General features: G+C 53.7%; 8 protein-coding genes across 8 annotated transcripts; 5 read left to right on the top strand and 3 right to left on the bottom strand.

Annotated features, from left to right (window-relative positions):
• Nucleotides 1–781: 781 nt before the first annotated feature.
• PG998_006359 (F-box domain-containing protein) lies at nucleotides 782–3,791 on the top strand (the record flags this gene model as incomplete). Its single annotated transcript, XM_066873177.1, has 5 exons — nucleotides 782–859; nucleotides 1,304–2,290; nucleotides 2,353–2,507; nucleotides 2,627–3,071; nucleotides 3,129–3,791. 5 exons carry the CDS (start codon nucleotides 782–784, stop codon nucleotides 3,789–3,791), a joined length of 2,328 nt encoding a protein of 775 aa, XP_066733274.1.
• Nucleotides 3,792–5,139: 1,348 nt separating this feature from the next.
• On the bottom strand, nucleotides 5,140–5,901 carry PG998_006358 (uncharacterized protein; the record flags this gene model as incomplete). The annotated part of the gene is made up of 3 exons (XM_066873176.1): nucleotides 5,140–5,267; nucleotides 5,379–5,593; nucleotides 5,744–5,901. 3 exons carry the CDS (start codon nucleotides 5,899–5,901, stop codon nucleotides 5,140–5,142), a joined length of 501 nt encoding a protein of 166 aa, XP_066733273.1.
• Nucleotides 5,902–7,279: 1,378 nt separating this feature from the next.
• PG998_006357 (2-5-dichloro-2-5-cyclohexadiene-1-4-diol dehydrogenase) lies at nucleotides 7,280–8,236 on the top strand (the record flags this gene model as incomplete). Its single annotated transcript, XM_066873175.1, has 3 exons — nucleotides 7,280–7,574; nucleotides 7,642–7,921; nucleotides 8,017–8,236. The coding sequence occupies 3 exons, from the start codon at nucleotides 7,280–7,282 to the stop codon at nucleotides 8,234–8,236; spliced, it is 795 nt and encodes a 264-aa protein (XP_066733272.1).
• Nucleotides 8,237–8,969: 733 nt separating this feature from the next.
• Nucleotides 8,970–9,356, bottom strand: PG998_006356 (uncharacterized protein; the record flags this gene model as incomplete). Its single annotated transcript, XM_066873174.1, has 1 exon — nucleotides 8,970–9,356. One exon carries the CDS (start codon nucleotides 9,354–9,356, stop codon nucleotides 8,970–8,972), a length of 387 nt encoding a protein of 128 aa, XP_066733271.1.
• Nucleotides 9,357–10,294: 938 nt separating this feature from the next.
• On the bottom strand, nucleotides 10,295–11,428 carry PG998_006355 (uncharacterized protein; the record flags this gene model as incomplete). Its single annotated transcript, XM_066873173.1, has 1 exon — nucleotides 10,295–11,428. One exon carries the CDS (start codon nucleotides 11,426–11,428, stop codon nucleotides 10,295–10,297), a length of 1,134 nt encoding a protein of 377 aa, XP_066733270.1.
• Nucleotides 11,429–11,923: 495 nt separating this feature from the next.
• On the top strand, nucleotides 11,924–12,523 carry PG998_006354 (uncharacterized protein; the record flags this gene model as incomplete). Its single annotated transcript, XM_066873172.1, has 2 exons — nucleotides 11,924–12,199; nucleotides 12,299–12,523. The coding sequence occupies 2 exons, from the start codon at nucleotides 11,924–11,926 to the stop codon at nucleotides 12,521–12,523; spliced, it is 501 nt and encodes a 166-aa protein (XP_066733269.1).
• A 1,463-nt stretch (nucleotides 12,524–13,986) lies between these two features.
• Nucleotides 13,987–15,537, top strand: PG998_006353 (uncharacterized protein; the record flags this gene model as incomplete). Its single annotated transcript, XM_066873171.1, has 1 exon — nucleotides 13,987–15,537. The coding sequence occupies one exon, from the start codon at nucleotides 13,987–13,989 to the stop codon at nucleotides 15,535–15,537; it is 1,551 nt and encodes a 516-aa protein (XP_066733268.1).
• Nucleotides 15,538–16,788: 1,251 nt separating this feature from the next.
• On the top strand, nucleotides 16,789–18,904 carry PG998_006352 (uncharacterized protein; the record flags this gene model as incomplete). Its single annotated transcript, XM_066873170.1, has 5 exons — nucleotides 16,789–17,188; nucleotides 17,277–17,551; nucleotides 17,742–18,553; nucleotides 18,659–18,808; nucleotides 18,865–18,904. 5 exons carry the CDS (start codon nucleotides 16,789–16,791, stop codon nucleotides 18,902–18,904), a joined length of 1,677 nt encoding a protein of 558 aa, XP_066733267.1.
• Between the last annotated feature and the right edge of the window lie 272 nt (nucleotides 18,905–19,176).

Below are 19,176 nucleotides of genomic sequence, written 5' to 3'. Positions count from 1 at the left end.
TCAGTGGACTGCCTTGCATTGATCGGGATCAGCTGCATTTCTGATTCCAGCTGCTTCAGTGCTTCAGTGCTTCAGTGCTTCAGGTGTGTGTCTTGATTGAAACCCACGAGGGAACTGCAATTTCTAGAAAGCCAAGCCAAGCCATCATGATTGAAGGGTTGGAATTAGCAGAGAAGCGGCCCGTCCACCTGTGCAACTGCAATTACCAGTTTTTAGCCTCTTGGTTCAGCTGGCCCAAGGCGTTTTGGGACCCAAAAAGCCCCCAAGCCAAGCCAGGGTGCCAGGCTGTCCCGCAATCACACTCGCTTTCCGCTCATCACCCCACCCTGCTTGGAACTGGACGCGCCCATCCACCCCCCATCAATAGATTCAATAAGTAAGCAACGCCCATTCTGTACACGGCCGGAACGCAAAACAAGACCGGCCGACACACATACACACACGCACACGCACACGCACACACACCACATACATACACAATACGAACCAAACAGAAGGAAACGGTGGGAGAAGGAAACCCAACAACTGCCCATGTAAGTCACCCGTCAACCAGCCAAGTAAGATTGAATGCTGGGATTGAGTTCGGCGCATTCATTACTGGTGCTGTCAGATTTGGATTGACTCCTTCTGCCCTGAGCTGAATCAAATTGATGGGTTGATTCGGCTGATGGGTGCGACTGCGACTGCGACTGTGACACGCCTGCAAAGAATATTGTCTACCCAGTACCGGTCTACCAGTCCAGTCAACCAGGAGCAAGTGACTTGAGACTTTCTTTGTTCAATGCTGACCAAGATAGTTGTAGAAGAAGAGTGCATACCTCGAAAAGCCGACGAGCCGTCCAGTTCCTGCTGCCACACTGTAAGTACCACGTACATCCCCGTAAATCCCTCCTCTCGGTGGGAGACTGCACTCTCAGCCTCTCACTCTCCCACTCCGTCACTCCGTCACTCACGCTGCCACTCTATCACTCTGTCACTCTGAAGACTGAGGCCCGACACGCCCTAACACACACACCCCCCGCCTGCCCGTCTGGTGTCCCTGGCTCCCTGGCTTGCACTCCCCTTTCATCACCCAGCCCAGCCCAGCCCAGACTCGCTCGTTCCTACTAAACATATCCTTACCCAGCCCGTCCCCCATCCCCACTCTTCCATACAAACCAAGAGTCCGACCATTTTAAGTTGGACATCGGGCACCACTTCTTCCTTCATTCCCTGAAATCCATCCCTGGTCGTTGACAGGGCACACACGCAAAACCGAATAGCATCATTCACGTCACGCTTTACTTATCAACCCAACTACCAGCTTGCAGAAGACGATACAATACGGCCCAGTCATCTACCCGACGACGCCCGCCTGAAAGGACAAGTCGCTGCTGCCGACGACGCACCCCAAAACATCTCCGCCTGTCCCGGTCCCGACGCAGCTCCGAGGATGCGCGCCTCGAAAGCACCCTCGCTTGATGTCATCGCCGGCCAGAATGCTGCTGCCGCTGCTGCCGCGGCCGCTGCTACGGCTGCTGGCGGATTAGAGCCGCCCGCTGTCGCTACCACGAATGGAGAGCCCGCCGAACCGACCTCTCGGGACTCGCGGTCGTCCTCGTCGACAAACTCCCCCGCCCCGGCCGATAACGAAGAATCCGACTTCTACATGGCCAACAATGATTCAGAATCATCGCTGGGCGTCGTCCCTAATATCCAGGATATGCAGGTTAACGACTTGGATTGTCTTTCCATTGCTGCCAGCCTGCCCAGCGAAATCCTCATCAGCATATTCGCTCGCCTGAGCACACCGGCCGAACTGTTCAAGTGCATGCTGGTGTCGCGTCGATGGGCTAGGAACGTCGTCGAGATGCTCTGGCACCGCCCGAGCTGTAACAGTTGGGAAAGACACATGCTGATCTGTCAGACTCTGGCGCTTGACCAGCCGACCTTCGCCTACCCCGAGTTTATCAAGCGGCTCAACCTCGCTGCTCTTGCGCCCAACGTTAGCGATGGGAGCGTCCTGCCGCTTGCCGTCTGTTCCCGCGTTGAGCGACTTACCCTGACAAACTGCAAGGATCTCAGTGATGACGGCCTGATTGCTCTGGTCAAGAACAACCCCAACCTGCTGGCCCTCGACATTTCTCAGGATTCCAAGGTCAACAACGAAGTTTCTAAGATCACCGAGGCCTCCATCTTCGCCATCGCAGACAACTGCCGCAAGCTGCAGGGTCTGAACGTGTCGGGCTGCAAGAATATCTCCAACGAGAGCATGATTGCCCTCGCCGAGAGCTGCAAGTATATCAAACGGGTATGTATTCCATGCCAAAGCTTGGCGGATGCATGTGGAAACTGACTCGATATCTATTGTAGCTCAAACTGAACGACTGCGATCAACTAAACGACAGTGCCATTTTGGCCTTTGCCAATAACTGCCCGAATATTCTCGAGATCGACCTGCACGCCTGCAGCAACATCGGCAACCAACCTGTCACCGCCCTCCTGGCCAAGGGTCAATCCCTCCGCGAGTTACGCCTCGCCAGCTGCGACTTGATCGATGACGGAGCCTTCCTCAACCTACCCCCGGCAAGACCTACGAGCATCTTCGAATTTTGGATCTGACGTGTTGCGTTAAGCTGACAGACAGGGCTGTCGAGAAGATTGTCGATGTCGCCCCCCGTCTGCGAAACCTCGTGCTGGCCAAGTGCGGTAACATGACCGACTCAGCAGTTTATGCCATCTCGAAGCTGGGAAGAAACCTGCACTACGTACATTTGGGGCATTGCCGCCACATCACCGATGAAGGTGTCAAGCGCCTCGTCGCCTCCTGCAACCGTATCCGATACATTGATCTCGGCTGCTGCGGGCTCCTGACCGACGACTCTGTTGTCAAGCTCGCAACTCTCCCCAAGCTGAAGCGCATCGGGTTGGTCAAGTGCTCCAGCATTACCGACGCCAGCATGTACGCGCTTGCCAAGGCCAACCTCCGAAGCCGTCCTCGCCGGGATGCGGCCGGAAACATCGTCCCCGACTACCATCACAGCAGCCTCGAACGTGTCCACCTCAGTTATTGCACAAACTTGACTATCCCTGTGAGTTGAACTTCTGGCCTCTCGTTTCTACGGAACTATAGCTAATCTGGTGCTTAGTGTATCATGCGACTACTCAACAGCTGCCAAAAGCTCACACATCTCAGTTTGACAGGCGTCCATTCCTTCATGCGAGACGATCTGGCGGTATTCTGCCGTGCGGCTCCTCAAGAGTTCACCGAACACCAGAGGAATGTATTCTGCGTCTACTCCGGCACCGGCGTTAGTGGTCTTCGTCGTTTCCTGAACACGGAGCCAACTTTCGCCGACTACGGCGAGATGAGTGCCCAACCCCGCAGGAGAGCAGCCGGGGCCAGCGAGGCCATGCCGATGCCCGATGTGGATGGATTTGACGAGGCTGACGGAGTCGAGGACGACGATATGGGCGATGGTAGCGAGATCGCCGGTATCGACGAACCTCAATTCAATGCCGCAATACCTCCGCCGCCTCCGCCACCGGCGGCTCCGGCCATGTTCCTTCAGGCACCCCTGAGCAACAATCCTAGTACCACCAATGCTTCTCAAGCTTGGCCTGTACCCACAACACCCACGCAGACAAGCTTGGAACAGAGTATAGCTGTGCATATACCCCCTCCAGGCCATCGCGGGCCCAGCACTGCCACCCTGGGTTCCCAAGGGTCTGGCCAGTCTTCGGCGCAAGCCGGTCCCAGTACTGCCTCCAACCAGGCACCAGCACATGATGACACCGAGCCGGCTGGCTAGTCCCCATCAGGCGAACATCAGGGTTACGAAAACGCTCGTTATGGCGTCCATACGTTTGGGTCTTCTTGGCCATGGACGACTTCCTTTGTACCGGGCCCTGGTACTCCCGCACAGTATAGCCAGTCGGCCGTGATGCAGAGACCACTTATAGGAGTACAAGCATCTCGTCCTCCCCCCCGTTTACAGACGCATACACCTTGGCGAGTCTCCGGGAGTGGTGTTCAAAGACCCCGAAGACGGTTTAGAGCTGGAGACAATTCAAGTTCAAATTCAAGTAATGTCTTGAACTTGGAAGAGATATTCAGGTACCTCTAAGCGAAGGAGCGAATGGTCGCAGTCCTCTTTCTTAGAGGAGCCGCGGCGTCTATTGGAGGTTGTGTCTTTGGGCTCTATTTGATACTGCATCAATATGCGCTTGCATATCAGTACGCCTCGCCCGATGAATATAGTTGTATGCTTTGTGGCAAATCAGCAATATGGTTATGGTATGTTGGTGGGACCCGGCTTGGCTGTTCATCGGATTACGCACAGCATCCATTCGAACTAAGCCATACTTATTAGGGAGAGAGAATGGGCCCAGTGGAATGCTGGGCTTCTGGTGCGTTATACTGTTTTTGGAATGGAGGCTTGTCCCGAGCCGTCACGTTGAGATACCACACGGATATGCGTTCTTTTTTCATTTTCACTGCTGGCTGGCGGACTGCGTTTGGACTCTTTTTTTTTCTTCTGCTCGTCGATGAATTGATTGATCAGGCTGCAGCTCTCTGCATGGAAGGGAAGGCAGACTATAGAAGAAGAGCACATTGCATTGTAGGAGTAGCGGTGCCAGGGATGAAACATGGCTGCATTTTCCCCCCGTTTTACTATTCAATAGCGAATTCCCAGGCGTTCTGTAGTAATTTTTGATGTCTCTTCCTCGATGGTGCATGCATTAAGTCGCGACGTCCGGGATGGTCGCGATTGACTTGATTGATGATATCTACCACCAAACTCATGATTAATACACAGAATTGCTTAGGGGCATGTGCACTACTGCTGCCCTTTTCACGCCATGGCTGAGGTACATTCATATTCTCTTTACAAGGCTACGTAGTTGCAGAATATGTGATAGCCGAGTCATTCATTATACAGGCAATTATCGAAGACAGCCAAGGATGATCAAAGCTCTGTGTTGGACGATATAGCAGAGGATCTCGGATACCTGGTACATTGAGACGTACAATTGTATTTTCTATATCCAAATAGAACACGCCATCAAACTACATTTGATCAAACGGCCACTAGCCGGCGCGCCTCCTTCCCTCTGCTTAACCACACCAGCGGCTGCCGGGGTTCCATCCTCTCTCGCTCAAGCGGCCGTGGCGGTAGTGGCGTTCTGGGCCTTCCAGATGTGGTTCTTGTCCCCGCTGATGCACTGCCAGAGGACGATGCGGGTGTTGTCGCGGACGGCGCCGGTGTAGAGGTCGGCGCAGAGCTCTGTTTTTGCGGGAATTTATTAGCAACCCAACGTTTCGGTATATCTGTGTCTCGTTTTCTCTGTATCCCCTCCTTTCCAAGAAGAAGAAGAAGAAAAAGGGACTGACTTACTGGCTCCCGACGTCGTGTCCAGCACGATCTGGCTGTCAGCGTTGTACACCCAGTTCTGCGCCGCCTTGGCCTCGGCGCACGTCGCCACGGTCAGGGGGCTGCCGTTGCTCCGGGCCGTGCCGGCGTCGAGACAGAGGGTCGTGTTGGCGAGCTGGATCTTGGTGCTGCCGTCTTTGAGGTACCATTGCTGCTCGGGGGCGTTGTTGCCCGTCTTGCTGGTTTTGGGGGAAGGTGGTTCGTGTCAGTGCCGGAACTTGTTTCCCGTGTGTCCATGGGTTTGAAGGGTGGTGGTATATGGAGTGTTGATGGGTGCGAGGGCACGCAAGGCTCAGGGATTGAGGGGTGCGGTGGGGGACCAAACTCACAGGATGATGTTGCTGCCGCTCTTGACGGGCGCGACGGGCTGCACCACGAACTTGGCGTTCCAGGACGAGGTGATGAGGACCTGGCGGTAGCCTTCGGGGAGACTTTGGGTCATGCCGCCCGCCGTGAGGGTCAGGGCCAGGACGATCTGAGATAACATATTGATTGGCGGAGGTTGATGCGAAATACGTCAAAGTCTCTCTGTCGTGATAGATGAGGTTTGTGGTAATGCGGAGAGAAATTTCCAGGCAGAAGATCCCAGAGATATAGTCCGAGTAGCTTTGATCGAGTACTCTTATGTCCTTTCAAGCCACCCCTTGCCGCCTCCCCCTCCTGAGCTGTCACGGAACAATCGCCATGCTGCTCAATCGAGGCAGGCCGCTTCGCTTGGTGACGATGGGGCCAGGTCGGTAGTTGCGTCTGCTCCCAGAATCGCACGTGTGCAATATAGACGCTGGAAGCCAGCTGTGGATCCTATAGGCTGAAGCGGGTGAAGTGGCGATGTCTTTGTTAATAAAGCAGGCATGGAGCAGGGGGGTGATAATACTACGGGTAAATATGCTCCGCAGCCGCCGCACCGGCACTTGGCAAGAAGCATTGGAGATAGCATAACCAATAAGATCTTGTGGCTGTCCGATCTCCGGAAGATCTATTCATCCTTGCTCACCAGCAAGCAACGGATTCGGTAATTTCGTTGTTGTCGGTGGCATACATAATCTTCGCCTGAGTCGTAGTGATCGCTCGCAGTGACCCCTATCCAAGGGCTATGCTTGCCGCTTCTTGATTTCCGTTCGTTACTGGTGCAGGCGGCCGGGACGAGTCTGCGGTAGCTCTATGCCACCACTTGCCAGCACCAAGCATGTAGACGTTGTTCCGTGTTTATCTCGCGCGGAGCATCAGCAAAACTGCTTAACCAAGTCCCGGTTCTGGGTCGACACTTGACATCGGAGCCAGTGGTGGTTTCAACGCGTGGCCGCGCCGCCGTCTTCCCCGAGTGTTACAGGGAAGTATTGTACCGCTATGGCGCAGACGCGTCCGTATTTGCGTGCGACACCGGGGATCGGAAGCGGACGAGGAGCAGACAAGAAAAAGAGCCGCAAGGATAGAGGCTATTGTGATCTGCGCCCTTCGAGGCTTAAACGCCTTACGAGGCGTCGTTTCCTGGCGGGGTCGAAAGCTCTCGGTGGAGAAAGCCGTCACTGTGCCGCAGTCTAGGCTGCATAATGGGCCGACTGCCATGAATACCGCCGGATGCTATATGCGGTTTCCCGTGGCGTCTCGTGGGCACAGCGAATGAAGTGTACCAAGCATGTCCACCCCTCCACATTTGCGCATGCGGGCTGCCGGAGGGCTTCCGTGACAGGAGCGGATTTGCGAGGAGGGAGGGGCGGATTCGGAGACATGGCATGATCGCAGCAAACATCCCCGTGCCTCTTCCGACCATATTAAAACTCCGGAATATCGTTACACAATCCGCTGGAAAACTGCTCCTTGGTCCTTTGACTACTGCCTTTTGTTGCTTTCAAAAAGAAGAAAAAATGTCACTCGCAGCCCCTTTCCAAGACAAGGTCATTGCCATCACCGGGGCCAGCCGAGGCATCGGTCTGGCCTTGACAAAGTACCTCATTGCTCGAGGGGCCGCAGTCTCCATGTGTGCTACATCGAGCGAGAACCTGGCTACGGCCGTTGAGAGCATCCTCCAAGAGTTCCCCGACGCCAAAGACCGGGTAATGACCTGTGTCGTGGATATCAGCAAGCTGGGCACTGTCAAGTCTTGGATCGAGCAGACTGTGGCGAAGTTCGGCCGGATTGATGGATGTTGCAATAACGCTGGTCAGTAAAGCTGCCCCCTTGTTTCTAAACCCAGGAACTGACCGATGTTTCTTGCCGTCGGTATTAGCCAAAGAACAGCGCAAGATATATCCCATGACGGAGTTGGATGCGGACTACTTTAGCGATCTGATCAATATCAACGTCTGCGGCCTTTTCCATTGTCTCAAGGAAGAGATGAGAGCCATCCAGGACGGAGGTAGCATCGTCAATATTGGCAGCGTCGCCAGCAATTACGCGAGCGCTGGCACGTCGGCTTACATAGCCGCCAAACACGCCGTTCTCGGCATCACCAAGAGTGCCGCCATGGAGGGTGCCCCAAGGAATATTCGAGTGAATGCAGTATGCCCGTACGTGTGACCTATCTCCTTCATCCCCTTTACCTCATTGTTGGCGAAACAAAACCTGGACCTTTTGCTCATTTTTTCTAACTCCCGACAAATAGTGGCGTTGTGAACACGACGATGATGACTGAGGCGTTCGAGACGGCACAGGGTGACTTCTACCTGACCCCGGATATGACGCCGAGCTTGATGAAACGGCTGGCTGAGCCCGAAGAAATTGCGGGCTTTATTGCGTTCTTACTGGGTGACGAGGCCAAGTTCATTACCAAGGCAACGTACTACGTGGATGGAGGTTGGCTAGAGGGGAACTATACCTCGTAGGGTGTGGGTTTACGATATTGAGAGCGGACTGCAATTGATGAGAACCGCTATAAGGATCGCCGGGGTGGATCTTTTCCGTCAACATGACTTGAGCTTTATATGAGCCAGTGGGTATAAGGACAATAGAACTCGGGACTTAGGTTGGTTATCTTCAAGTATTTAACATGTTGGATAGGATGGAAATCCTGCGGGCCGAAAGGGGCCCAGGATGGCCATGTCTAGGATAGGATTCGATTATCTTAACAGAGAAAACCGACCACCGTACCAACCTCAATACAAACTCCGATTACCAAGGCCAAGACCAGTACTGAGATTGCTGTCATAGTGACGGCGTCATAGGACTAGTATGGGATGTGTGCCACCGTATCATAAAATCCGACCTCAGTCTCGAAACAGCAAGCCGCCATCCGAACGAAGGATAAGTTGCCTTCCATAGGCTTGATGGTTTTCTCAAGGCTTCCCAAAGATGTCGTTGTGATCTCCGGCCAGTTCCAAGGTTCTTGCTCTCTAGCCGCCCCTGTAGAGACCCTCCATCTGGTGGGATCGACAAAGAAAGCCCGCTTCCACCTCGATACGTCCTCCCACGTCGCCCATCTTGGGATATGGAAGCACAGCTTCAGCTTCCCGGCCGACGTCCATTGTGCGGCTGTGTCCAACTTCAAATCTCGGAGCAGCGGTACCCATCTCTGCGGGTTGTTGTCCATCGGGATCCAGAAAAGAAGAGGACCAAGCCTCAGGTCCAATGCGTCGTCGGGCAGCAGGCCGAGGAGTAGTTGGGCCTCGATTGGATTGGCGATAAGAAACCGGTTGGTGAAAAGAAGACAGCGCGGGCCTCGCGATATATTTGCTGGTTGACGGCGAATATGGAGTTGGTTGTGCTTGAGGGGATGATCTTTCCGTCGTCGCTGTGTCGGTATTGTGGGCGTAGAATAGACTCCAAGGTAGCTTCGTCTTGGGGGTTGTATTGCATTGTTTTGTTGTTGACAACGCTGGACGCAGGACTGGGCCGTTGAAAGTTAATGGGCCTTTCGCGTCTGACGACCATGCCCCAGATGAAGTTGCGAGTTTCTGGGGGGAGCCGGAGTAGCAGCGATCGTGAGACAGTATAGTTGGGAGCCATGACGCAATGTGTGTATAGAGTCGTTGGTAAGAAGAAAGCAGCAAGGGTTGATGAAAAGAAAAACAAAAGTAATAATAAAGTGATAGGTCCATGTTATATCCGTAATCGTTTCTCCTGAACGAAGGACTCTATATCGAACCAGGAAAAGAAAAAGGAAAACTGAGGTTGAGTTTAGACTTCGAAGTTTAAGCGAGGGCAATCCAAAAAGCTATACAATTAAGATAAAGTTAGACTTGATCCTATTTTTGGACATGGGTTTAACTTTGAAATTATACTCGTCTACAGGTATCAAAACGCCTGGCTTGCCCAGATTCGACCATTTGCGCTGATAAGCTTTGATCAATGCTCTCCCGGGCCCTTCTCTTTGCCTTGGCGAAATCGAACCCTCCGAACTGACAGCTTGACAGGTGATGACACCACCATCCGCGGCCTCAAGACAGTCTGCGAGCCCTTCCGGGTCGGCGGCGTCTTCCACGAGAAGGCGACCTGAAGGTATGGTTTGAGAACATTGGCGTTTTCATTAATTATATGAAAGTTGAGAGGATTCTAGCTCTCCAGGCAAACACACATGCCGTGGAAACCGTAACGTCATAAAATTGTTTGCACATCTCTGGCACTCATTTTGATTAAGTAAATTTGTGTTAGATACCGAGTCCTCGACTGATCAAAAGGGGGCCCCGATTGCTATTCTTTTTGGCTGATGGACTGAGTCTGAACTTTTTCTTTTTTGCTCTTCGATTCAATGAAGGTATAACCCAACAGAAACGAAACCTTATGAGAGTCTCTGACCTAAGCTAGCAGAAGCATCTTTTCTCGTCTTTCCACTCAGACCGGATCGACTACTGGAGCCTCGACCAGCCGGGGAACGTCATACCTCTCGCCATTTTCTCGTCGCAGTTTCTCAAGTCTCGGGTGCAACACCAATGTCTCAGGGTTCACTACATAGCCGTAAACCAACCGCCACTCGCATAGCTAGGAGAATAGGAGGTAGCCGAACTTGGCTCATTCAAGGCTACGGCCCGCAGGTGGCTGCTTTGGCTGCTCTTGGAAGATTCGTCGGTTCCATTGAAGGGATCGAGGAATTCGATTTGTTTGGACGTCAGCAAGCCAATTTGAGGCGCTACTTCGTCGCCCGGGGGCACGAGTGGCAGCCGATGGCTGCGGGGGGTTGCATCAGGTACGCTTTGATTGTTCGCCAACGATGAAGCGCTTCTTCCTTGGCTACAGTCATGTCGGAACGGGATCAGCACAGTATACCTCTCTGACGGACTGGTAGTCATAGAGGGGAAGAAGGGGAAGAGGAGTAACATCAACATACTCTCTGCATTCGCACTACCTCTCTCAGCAGCAGGGAAACTTCTCAAGGATTCCACAGCATTCTTTAGTAGTAGTGATAATCTGCGAGGAGACTGGAAGTCGATGCTCATCACCAAGACCTCTGCGATGATGTGCCGGATGGCAGCACCGCGAAATTGCGGCTTCAGCAGTAGGGAAACGAGGTCTGTAGGCGATAGTGTATTGTTGAACACAAGTGGGAGCCTTCTGAAAGCCTCCTGGACGGCTTCTGCATCCAAGTGAGCGGGCTGGCCGTGGTAGAAGTTGTCGACGTGTTGTTGAATGCGTTTGGAGATCTTTCTGTACTCTTTCACCAACTTTTTATCCGGGGCTGCGTCGAACTGGAACGGGTCGTTGGCCAGTGTCGTGTGGCCTGGAAAGGGATATTCGCATCGTGCTTCATTGGTTTGCTGGCCGTTGTGCTGTCCCGTTGACTGTCGGTTGGATCGTCGGTTGGATCGTCGCTTGTTGGTGGGAGGCGTCGCCACTCGTCTCTTTCCCCTGCGGAAAGAGAGCAAGACGGCCAACCCGATGAGAAGCCCACCTATGAAGGTCCCGACTGTGGCCCCGGCAGTTGCGCCGGGGGTGACATTGGAGGATGATGTATTTCGGTCGGGTGTCGTTGGATTTCCCGAGCTTGTAGGGTTGCCGCCAGTGATAGTGGTCAAGGACCCGTCCCCGGTACTATCCTGGCTTATCAGTAACGGCTGTTTCATAAGCGTAGAGGCGATGCCCATGTTGCACGAATGGTTCTGAATGGAAGGTCGAACAAGCTGATTACATGCCCTTGTCCCTGTTATATTGCACGCGCTATTTTGACCCAGACCCAACAACCTACCGTGGTTGTTCTGGCGCAATATGCCTCATGTCAGCACCAAATTCTGTGGTGCTCGTGTTAGCGCCAAGGGCATCGCTTAGGGCATCGAGGCTTCAACCGGGTCAGACTCCCGATAATCAAAGTTTACGACGCCCTCTGGACCCAAACAACTGCTACTGCTCAGGCCTAGGCCTCAGAAAGAGGCAAGCGGGAGATCAACAATCCTAAGGGTGGCAGCACTGATGTTGGTCCTTTTGAATGATGGCGCTCCTCTGCCGGCCGTATTATTTCTGAAGCACATGCTTGTTAGGCGTACATACCCAAAACCCATCTCAGAAACCAAGTACTGGCAGAGTCCATTCTCCTCTATCGTCTAGGTCAGACCGAGCCCACGGCATGGGGCTACAGTTGCAACATGCACAACGAGGACAGCCAGACGATGCGGCGCGGGTTCTTCAAGACAACCGCCAAAGCGCGGCAGTACGTAACCGACTTCCTCCGTCTCGTGTACGCCCATACAAAAGAGACGATCGAAGGGGAAATGGGGTTCAGTAATCGGAACGGCTGGCGCGACCTGGTCGTCGAGTTCGTCTCCAGCCAGCGGCTGTTCGACCCAGCTGTCCAGGGTATTGTGAACAAGATGGAAGCGCAGCTCGACTGGCTTAAGGATCGGAGGCGAACCGAGCAAGTGGTGTGCTCCATGAATAATTTAAGCATCTGTGTCTGAGGAATGCGTCTAACTCGAAGTGACCAGAAGTACTTTGTTCGGGTGAGTTATGGTGTTGTACAGGTGAAGAGCAACTTGACAGGGATTGAACAGCACCGGCTTGTCCTAGAACATAAACGCGGCACCTGCTTCCGCGCAGGGTACAAGTTTTACATCTGCGAGTTCGAGATCCGCGTCATTGTGGCTCCAGCCAACCTACAGTTCGAGCTTTGGTTTGGCGGTACGAAATTTTCGAGTAACCACGAGCCCATCAAGGTCGTTTGTCAAGAAGGTGGGACCAACTCGTGAGGGGCACATCCACCTCCTCGATGATGGTAATTAAGTAGTAGGTGTACAATAAGCGCATAATCGGATGTGGTTTTGCTGAGATACGGTATGGCGATCCCTTTTTTACTTTTCCTTGATTTTGGATTCCTTCTTAAATCCTGATCCTCGGAATCTTCTAATCTGACACATTTTGAAAAACAACGTGTTCATCATTATATCTGCTTCGCCGTCTAGTTACACTCTCTTCTACTTCATCATTCATGCATCCATGGAACATCGCAGTGTACATTAGCATTATCTTGCTAAATTCTAAACCACTCATCACCTATACCACTCGCACCTTCCCCTGGCACGTAAAATAATAGCTTCGCCAATGAATCAAACACATAAGGCTGTGGGCTTCACACCAGGGCTCATGAAACTAGCCACGCCAGTAGTCAGGCAACTCTAGTCCAATAGACAAATTGGGTATTTCTCCTTGGATTGAAAAGAGAAGGAGAGAGAAAACAAAATAAAAAAGAAAGCCCTTGGACATGGCTGGACTCGAACCAGCGTCTCTTCAAACTGTAGAGCAGTTTGGCGTGCTACCAACTGCACCACATGCCCCTTTTTGATTCCTTGAGAACTTCTAGATACAGCAATCATCGCGCTTATTATATGTCTAGTACCAAGTTGACATCATTAAGGAGGCGGATTGTGGCTCTACACTTAAGGAAAAGGGTGGAACTTGAAAGGGGTTTCACCAGTGCCACATAGCTGCTGGTAATATCGGAACTATCTACTGCAGAGTAAGATATTGCAAATATGGCAGCTGGTCCTTATAAATGCATATCAACTCAGCCTGATAGGGTTCTCGGTTCCTGGAGATCATACAACTCTCAAGGGAAAGTACCTGATCAACCACGAGGCTGACAAGACTGAAGTTGCTTGGATTCGCATCGTTAGAAGCTGCTGTCTTTGCATATCTGACGTATTCAGTCGAAGATGTCGAAAGCTCCACCGCAGCCACGCTGTTTTGTAAGAACCCACATGATATATCCAAAGCGAAATTGAAAAATCTTCAGGGTCCTTTCCATAACGAACTAGATAAAATTGATTAGGTCTCCTGAAATCTGTCAGTGATTCAATTGTGGTACCAAGTCCTGACGTGTCGTCCAAAGTCGCGCCAATCTGGGCGCCAACACCACCGCAGCCCCGCTTCCGCCGTTAGCTGGGCGAAGCGCTGATTTGGGTGCTTAGGTGCCTAAGCTAGCCAGCAGCGGGTGGAACTCCACTAACAAATAGTGCATTGAACCCTTCTCCTTGGGGCAGTGCCAGGAATAGATTGGTCAGGGAACACGCGTCGACACACTGGAGCAGATCACAACAACCAAGATCCAGTCACTCAGCCATCGTTCTCTGATAGCGATTCCATATATACTTATAGTTTGAAACTTCTTCATCTTGCTATCGTCCCGCCTTTGCCTTCTTCACACCCTATCAAAATGAGTGCTGCGTTAGATGCGTTTGCCGCGCCTTGGAAATACCACCTCGACCATAATGGCGACTCCAAGTTTCGCGACACCAGGATAACACAGTTCCCCGACTACCACTATCAACGCAGTGTAAACCAGGGCACAGACGTTGACGCAGATGCCGACACATTGATTACCACATCTCAGATACATTCTTTCCAGCTCGGCACCGGTGCATCAATCTACACGCAGTCCATTCTACCTGCTATCCTCCAGGCCCGCCGAGAGGTCATTCTGGTCACCTGCTTCTGGGCAGCATCCGATACGCTGACGGCCTTGAGCAACACCATTGCCCAACTCGCACAGGGAAGAGAACGCCTGGTTGCCCAGCAAGGCGCCGCCATCGAGCCTCTCCGGATTCGTATCTGCTTTTCCTCCCGGTCCTTGTTCCAGAAGCTGTTCCACCCAAACTCCAGAGATGGATTCGTCTACCCGCCGCACACCTGGCCCTCCAAACTCGGTCTGCCCGCCGCCCAGACGCTCAGAGCCGGGGCCATTGATCTTCAAGTGAAGACGCTGTTCTTTCTTCCCTTTAGCGTCATGCACCCCAAGTTCGTCGTGGTCGACCGCCAACGCGCGTGGCTCCCCAGTTGTAACGTGAGCTGGGAGCCATGGCTCGAAGGGTGCGTCGAAATATCCGGGAGTGCCGTCTCGAACTTGATGGATTTCTACCGGAATGTGTGGGAAAGCAACCTGCCGACCTTGCAGCCCGACAGCGATGCCAGGCCACCCTCGTCGCCTGAACTCGCCCCGTCCTGGATGACTGAGATTCAAAGCCCCGCCAGCCGCTTTGCCCCTCTATCAATGGACGACGTCCCAACTGTCTTGCTGCCGTCATCCCATCATCAGAACCCGTGTTTTCGGCCGTTTCCATGGATGAACGATCCCAAGCCACCATTGACGCCTTTAAACGTTGCCGTGAGCTGCTTGCTTGAAATGGCCCAGCGCTCGATATACATCCAAACGCCCAATCTAACGTCGGCTTCCGTGATCGATGGCATCTTGCAGGCCCTGGGTCGCGGCGTTCACGTCACAATCGTCACTGGCAAACGCATGATGTTGCTGGAACAAATCGTCACTGCCGGCACGACCACGAGCCGCTGTCTGAAGTCTCTCATCCGTCGATACCATAAGCTCAAAGGCTCTCCTTCGTCTTTGGGTCGGCCTCGAGGTGGTAGCGATGCAGCAGGAACAGGAACAAATCAGGACTTTGACTTAGAAGCTGGCAGGCCCAGACTGGGCCGCCTGCACATCGCGCATTTCCGGCCCTACCTCGAACAACAAGAGACGGGTAATTCGGAAGAGCCTGTGCAATCCCACTTGAAACTGACCATTGTCGACGATGAGTACACGGTACTGGGGTCTGGAAACATGGACCGCGCGAGCTGGTTCACGAGTCAAGAGCTCGGGGTTCTTTTCCGCTCCGTGCAATTTGCCAGTATCGTCAGCAACCATGTCAATGACGCCCTCAAGACCAGAACGAGCACCGTCTTCGAATCCGGGCGTGCTCGCGACGACTGAACTCCCGCACACAACAACAACTCAATTCATCTTAGCCTGCCAAGAAGTCGATGGCAAATGCTTGTTGGCTGCCCAAGAACATTTGCTGAGGCGATCCAATGATGATGGTCAACCCTCCCAAGCCAAGAACGCCGAGAGACTCGCAGCACGCGAATTCGTGATAAGCTCTCTCGTCCCCTTGCAAATAGACTGATGTCTTGGCCAGCGGTTCTAGACCACGTAACCTTTTCCCGTTTCCGCACTGGATCGGCGCCCGCATCTAGTAAGCCCTTTTTGCATCCGCAAGTTTCACGGTTACAAGTCCGAGCAGCGCCAGATGTTGGGCTACATGAAGTGATTACTCAATCAGTTGCCTTTCTTCCGATCATATTGAGATACGTCACTCTTCAGTCAAACTTCAGCTTGATCCCAAAGAGCGGGCGGCAGTGCTGAAATAAAAGGCCTCAACCGCTGCCGTGCGCCACCATCGGCCGTTAGTCTGATAAGAAGCCCGTCGTCTAGCGTTGTGAACCGCCTAAAGCCATTGGCCACCCCCCACAGATAGCCCCCGGGTGCTAACTCAAGACAAGACGCCACCGCCTGTTCTGCATTCCCACTTCAGGGAACCACACCTCGGCTGCTCGAAATGCCATCCACCCACACAAGTCCATGCGCGGCTGGCCATGACGGGTTTTGCGAAAGGCTATCTATCTCGCCAGATGTCCGACTCGCTATACTGCCCCGACTGGGCATCGCGACATGGGTAACTCGTAGACGCTCATTCCCATGCATGTCTCAGGAGTTGGGTCCGTGGTGGATTTCTCGAATTGAGCTCAGATGTTCAGTCTCGTCCGAACCCCGCGCTGTCAGCCCTGCTAGGGACCCTTGTCCCCCCAAATCGTTGGGATGGCCTTGGCGACGCACAGCTCTGGGGTTAACATGTGTTAATCTGCCAATTGGAACGAGTTTTGACCCGGGAGCTTCTATCTGGTTTTGTACAACATGGGATTGCGCTGATTACAGGCCGTCCGTCGCGACGCTATCATCTGTTTTTTAAAAACTCGACTGTGCCGTCAGCAGTGAGATCATGTCTGTTTTCACACCATTCCGTGACTGAGTTTTACTCTTTCCTTCTTGGCTTCTTGTCCTTGAGCTCCATTTGTCCGGTACCTCCAAGGACTTTCCTCAACCGCCTTGCGCCTTTTGCCGTGCTCTCATCGTCAAAGTCACTCGCCAAGCTCTGATTAACATTAACCGCGCTCCTCCTTTGCCATGAGCTCGTCCGGCGTCGACTACGCCAAGAGCCCGTCGCCGCCTCAGTATGCGACGGGTTCGGACGCGGAGAAGAACGAGTTCGGCACGCCGCCGGCTCGGGTCGCGTCCGTGTCCGTGGGCGCATTAGACCAGACGCACCGCAAGCTTAAGTCCCGCCACATCCAGCTCATCGGCATCGGCGGCACCATCGGCACCGCCCTCTACGTCCAGATCGGCAAGGGCCTGCTCCAGGGCGGCCCGGCCAGCCTCTTCCTAGCCTTCTCGCTGTGGTGTTCCGTCATCCTCGCCGTCACCCTGTGCATGGCCGAGATGGTCACGTACCTGCCCATCTCGTCGCCGTTCATCCGCTTCGCCGGCCGCTGGGTCGACGAGGCTTTCGGCTTCGCTGCCGGATGGAGTATGCATTGCCCTGATTGATTCCGCTTGACCGCTTCCGGCGTTCGCGTGGCCCGCTGCTGACACATGCCTTCTTCCCACCCCGACAGATTTCTTCGTGTTCGAGGCCGCCTTGGTGCCCTTCGAGATCACGGCGTGCAACGTCGTGATCCACTTCTGGAGCGAGGCGGTGCCGACGGCCGCCATCATTGCCATCGTCATCATCCTGTACGCCTTGATCAACGTGCTGGCCGTTAAGTGGTACGGCGAGAGCGAGTTCTGGGCCGCGCTCGGCAAGGTCTTTCTCATCGTCGGCCTCATCGTCTTCACCTTCATCGTGATGCTCGGGGGCAACCCCAAGCACGACCGCTTTGGGTTCCGTTATGTACGTGCGCAGTGACTTGATTCCTATCATTCTGTTTCTCTTCATCCAGGTTTCATGATATGCTGTGTTTGCGGACAACGATCTTGATGACTCCTTTTCGTTGGGTCCAGGCTGCGGCGACATTGCTTAGCTGCATCCCCCCCTGTCGTATACGCTCATGCGCTAACCACCCCTTTCGTGGGTCCTGCAGTGGAAAGATCCCGGCGCCTTCAACGTGTTCTACCACACGGGCAGCCTCGGGCGCTTCATGGGCTTCTTCCAGTGCCTGATCCAAGCCTCCTTCACCATCTCGGGGCCGGACTACGTGTCGATGGCGGCGGGCGAGGCCGAGAACCCGCGGTCCGTCATGCCGCGCGCCTTCAACGCCGTCTTCTACCGGCTGACGACCTTCTTCATGCTGGGCTCGCTGTGCGTCGGCATCCTCGTGCCCTACGACGATCCCACCATGGCCGAGGCCTTCGCCCAGGACAAGCCCGGCGCCGCCGCCAGCCCCTACGTCGTCGCCATGGGCCGCCTGGGCATCCCCGTGCTGCCCCATTTAGTAAATGCCATGGTGCTGACCGCCGCCTTCAGCGCCGGCAACAGCTACGTCTACTGCGCGTCGCGCTCGCTGTTCGGGCTGGCGCTCGAGGGCAAGGCCCCGCGCTTCCTGACCGTGTGCCTGCGCAACGGCGTGCCCATCTACAGCGTCGCCGTCGTTTTGTTGATCTCGCTCGTGTCGTTCCTGCAGGTCTCGCAGGGCTCCGCCACCGTGCTCGCCTGGTTCGTGTCGCTCGTCACCGCCTCCCAGCTGATTAACTACAGCGTCATGTGCCTCACCTACCTCTGCTTCTTCCGCGCCCTGCGCGCCCAGGGCATCGACCGCAGCTCGCTGCCGTACCGCGGCTTCCTCCAGCCTTACGCGGCTTGGTACGGGCTCGTGGCTACGTTCGTCATGGCGTGGATGGGCGGGTACACGGTGTTTTTGCCGGGCAATTGGAAAGTGCCTAGTTTCTTGTTCTCGTGAGTGTTTGCCGACAAAACCTTTCTTTCTTCTTTCCTTCTTGTTTTTCTGCTTGTCCCAATGTCCAGTGGTGGTGATACGTAAAGTGCTGACTCTCATCTCAGGTACATGATGCTGTTCATCTGCCCGGTCCTTTACATGGGTTGGAAGATCATCCACAGGACCAAGATCGTCAAGCCCGAGGAGGCGGATCTCGTGAAGGATCTCGCGGGCATCGAAGAATACACGAAGAACTTCGTGGTTGCTCCTGCCAAGTAAGAAAGATCTACCTTTCCAATCCGAGATGACATACTAATTCAATTGTTCCCAGGAGCCGTTTCGAGAGGATACTAGATCTACTGTTCGGTTGATGCCCTCATGCATGAGTGATGGTCAATGTATCTTCAGTGTATCTTCGGCATCTCAGATCGGAACCCAGTCAGACTCACATTATCAAAGTCTTTACTGTAGCTGGGAGTATCGTACATTCTGCAATGACGCAACCCGTCACGGTCCATAACCTCACAAGGCATCCGTATCCTATGTCTATTCCGTCCTGTAAAGCTGTACTCCACATGCTTCCCTTGTGATATCAATAAAACAGAACCTTCCATGTCGCTTCCACTACTCGAAATCAATCAAA

The sequence above is a fragment of the Apiospora kogelbergensis genome, assembly GCF_038363985.1.
Source record: "Apiospora kogelbergensis strain CBS 113332 chromosome Unknown utg000003l_segment0_segment0, whole genome shotgun sequence".
Taxonomy (NCBI): domain Eukaryota; kingdom Fungi; phylum Ascomycota; class Sordariomycetes; order Amphisphaeriales; family Apiosporaceae; genus Apiospora; species Apiospora kogelbergensis.
Note: the sequence above shows the minus strand (reverse complement) of the source record. Positions and strands in the feature narration are given on the sequence as shown.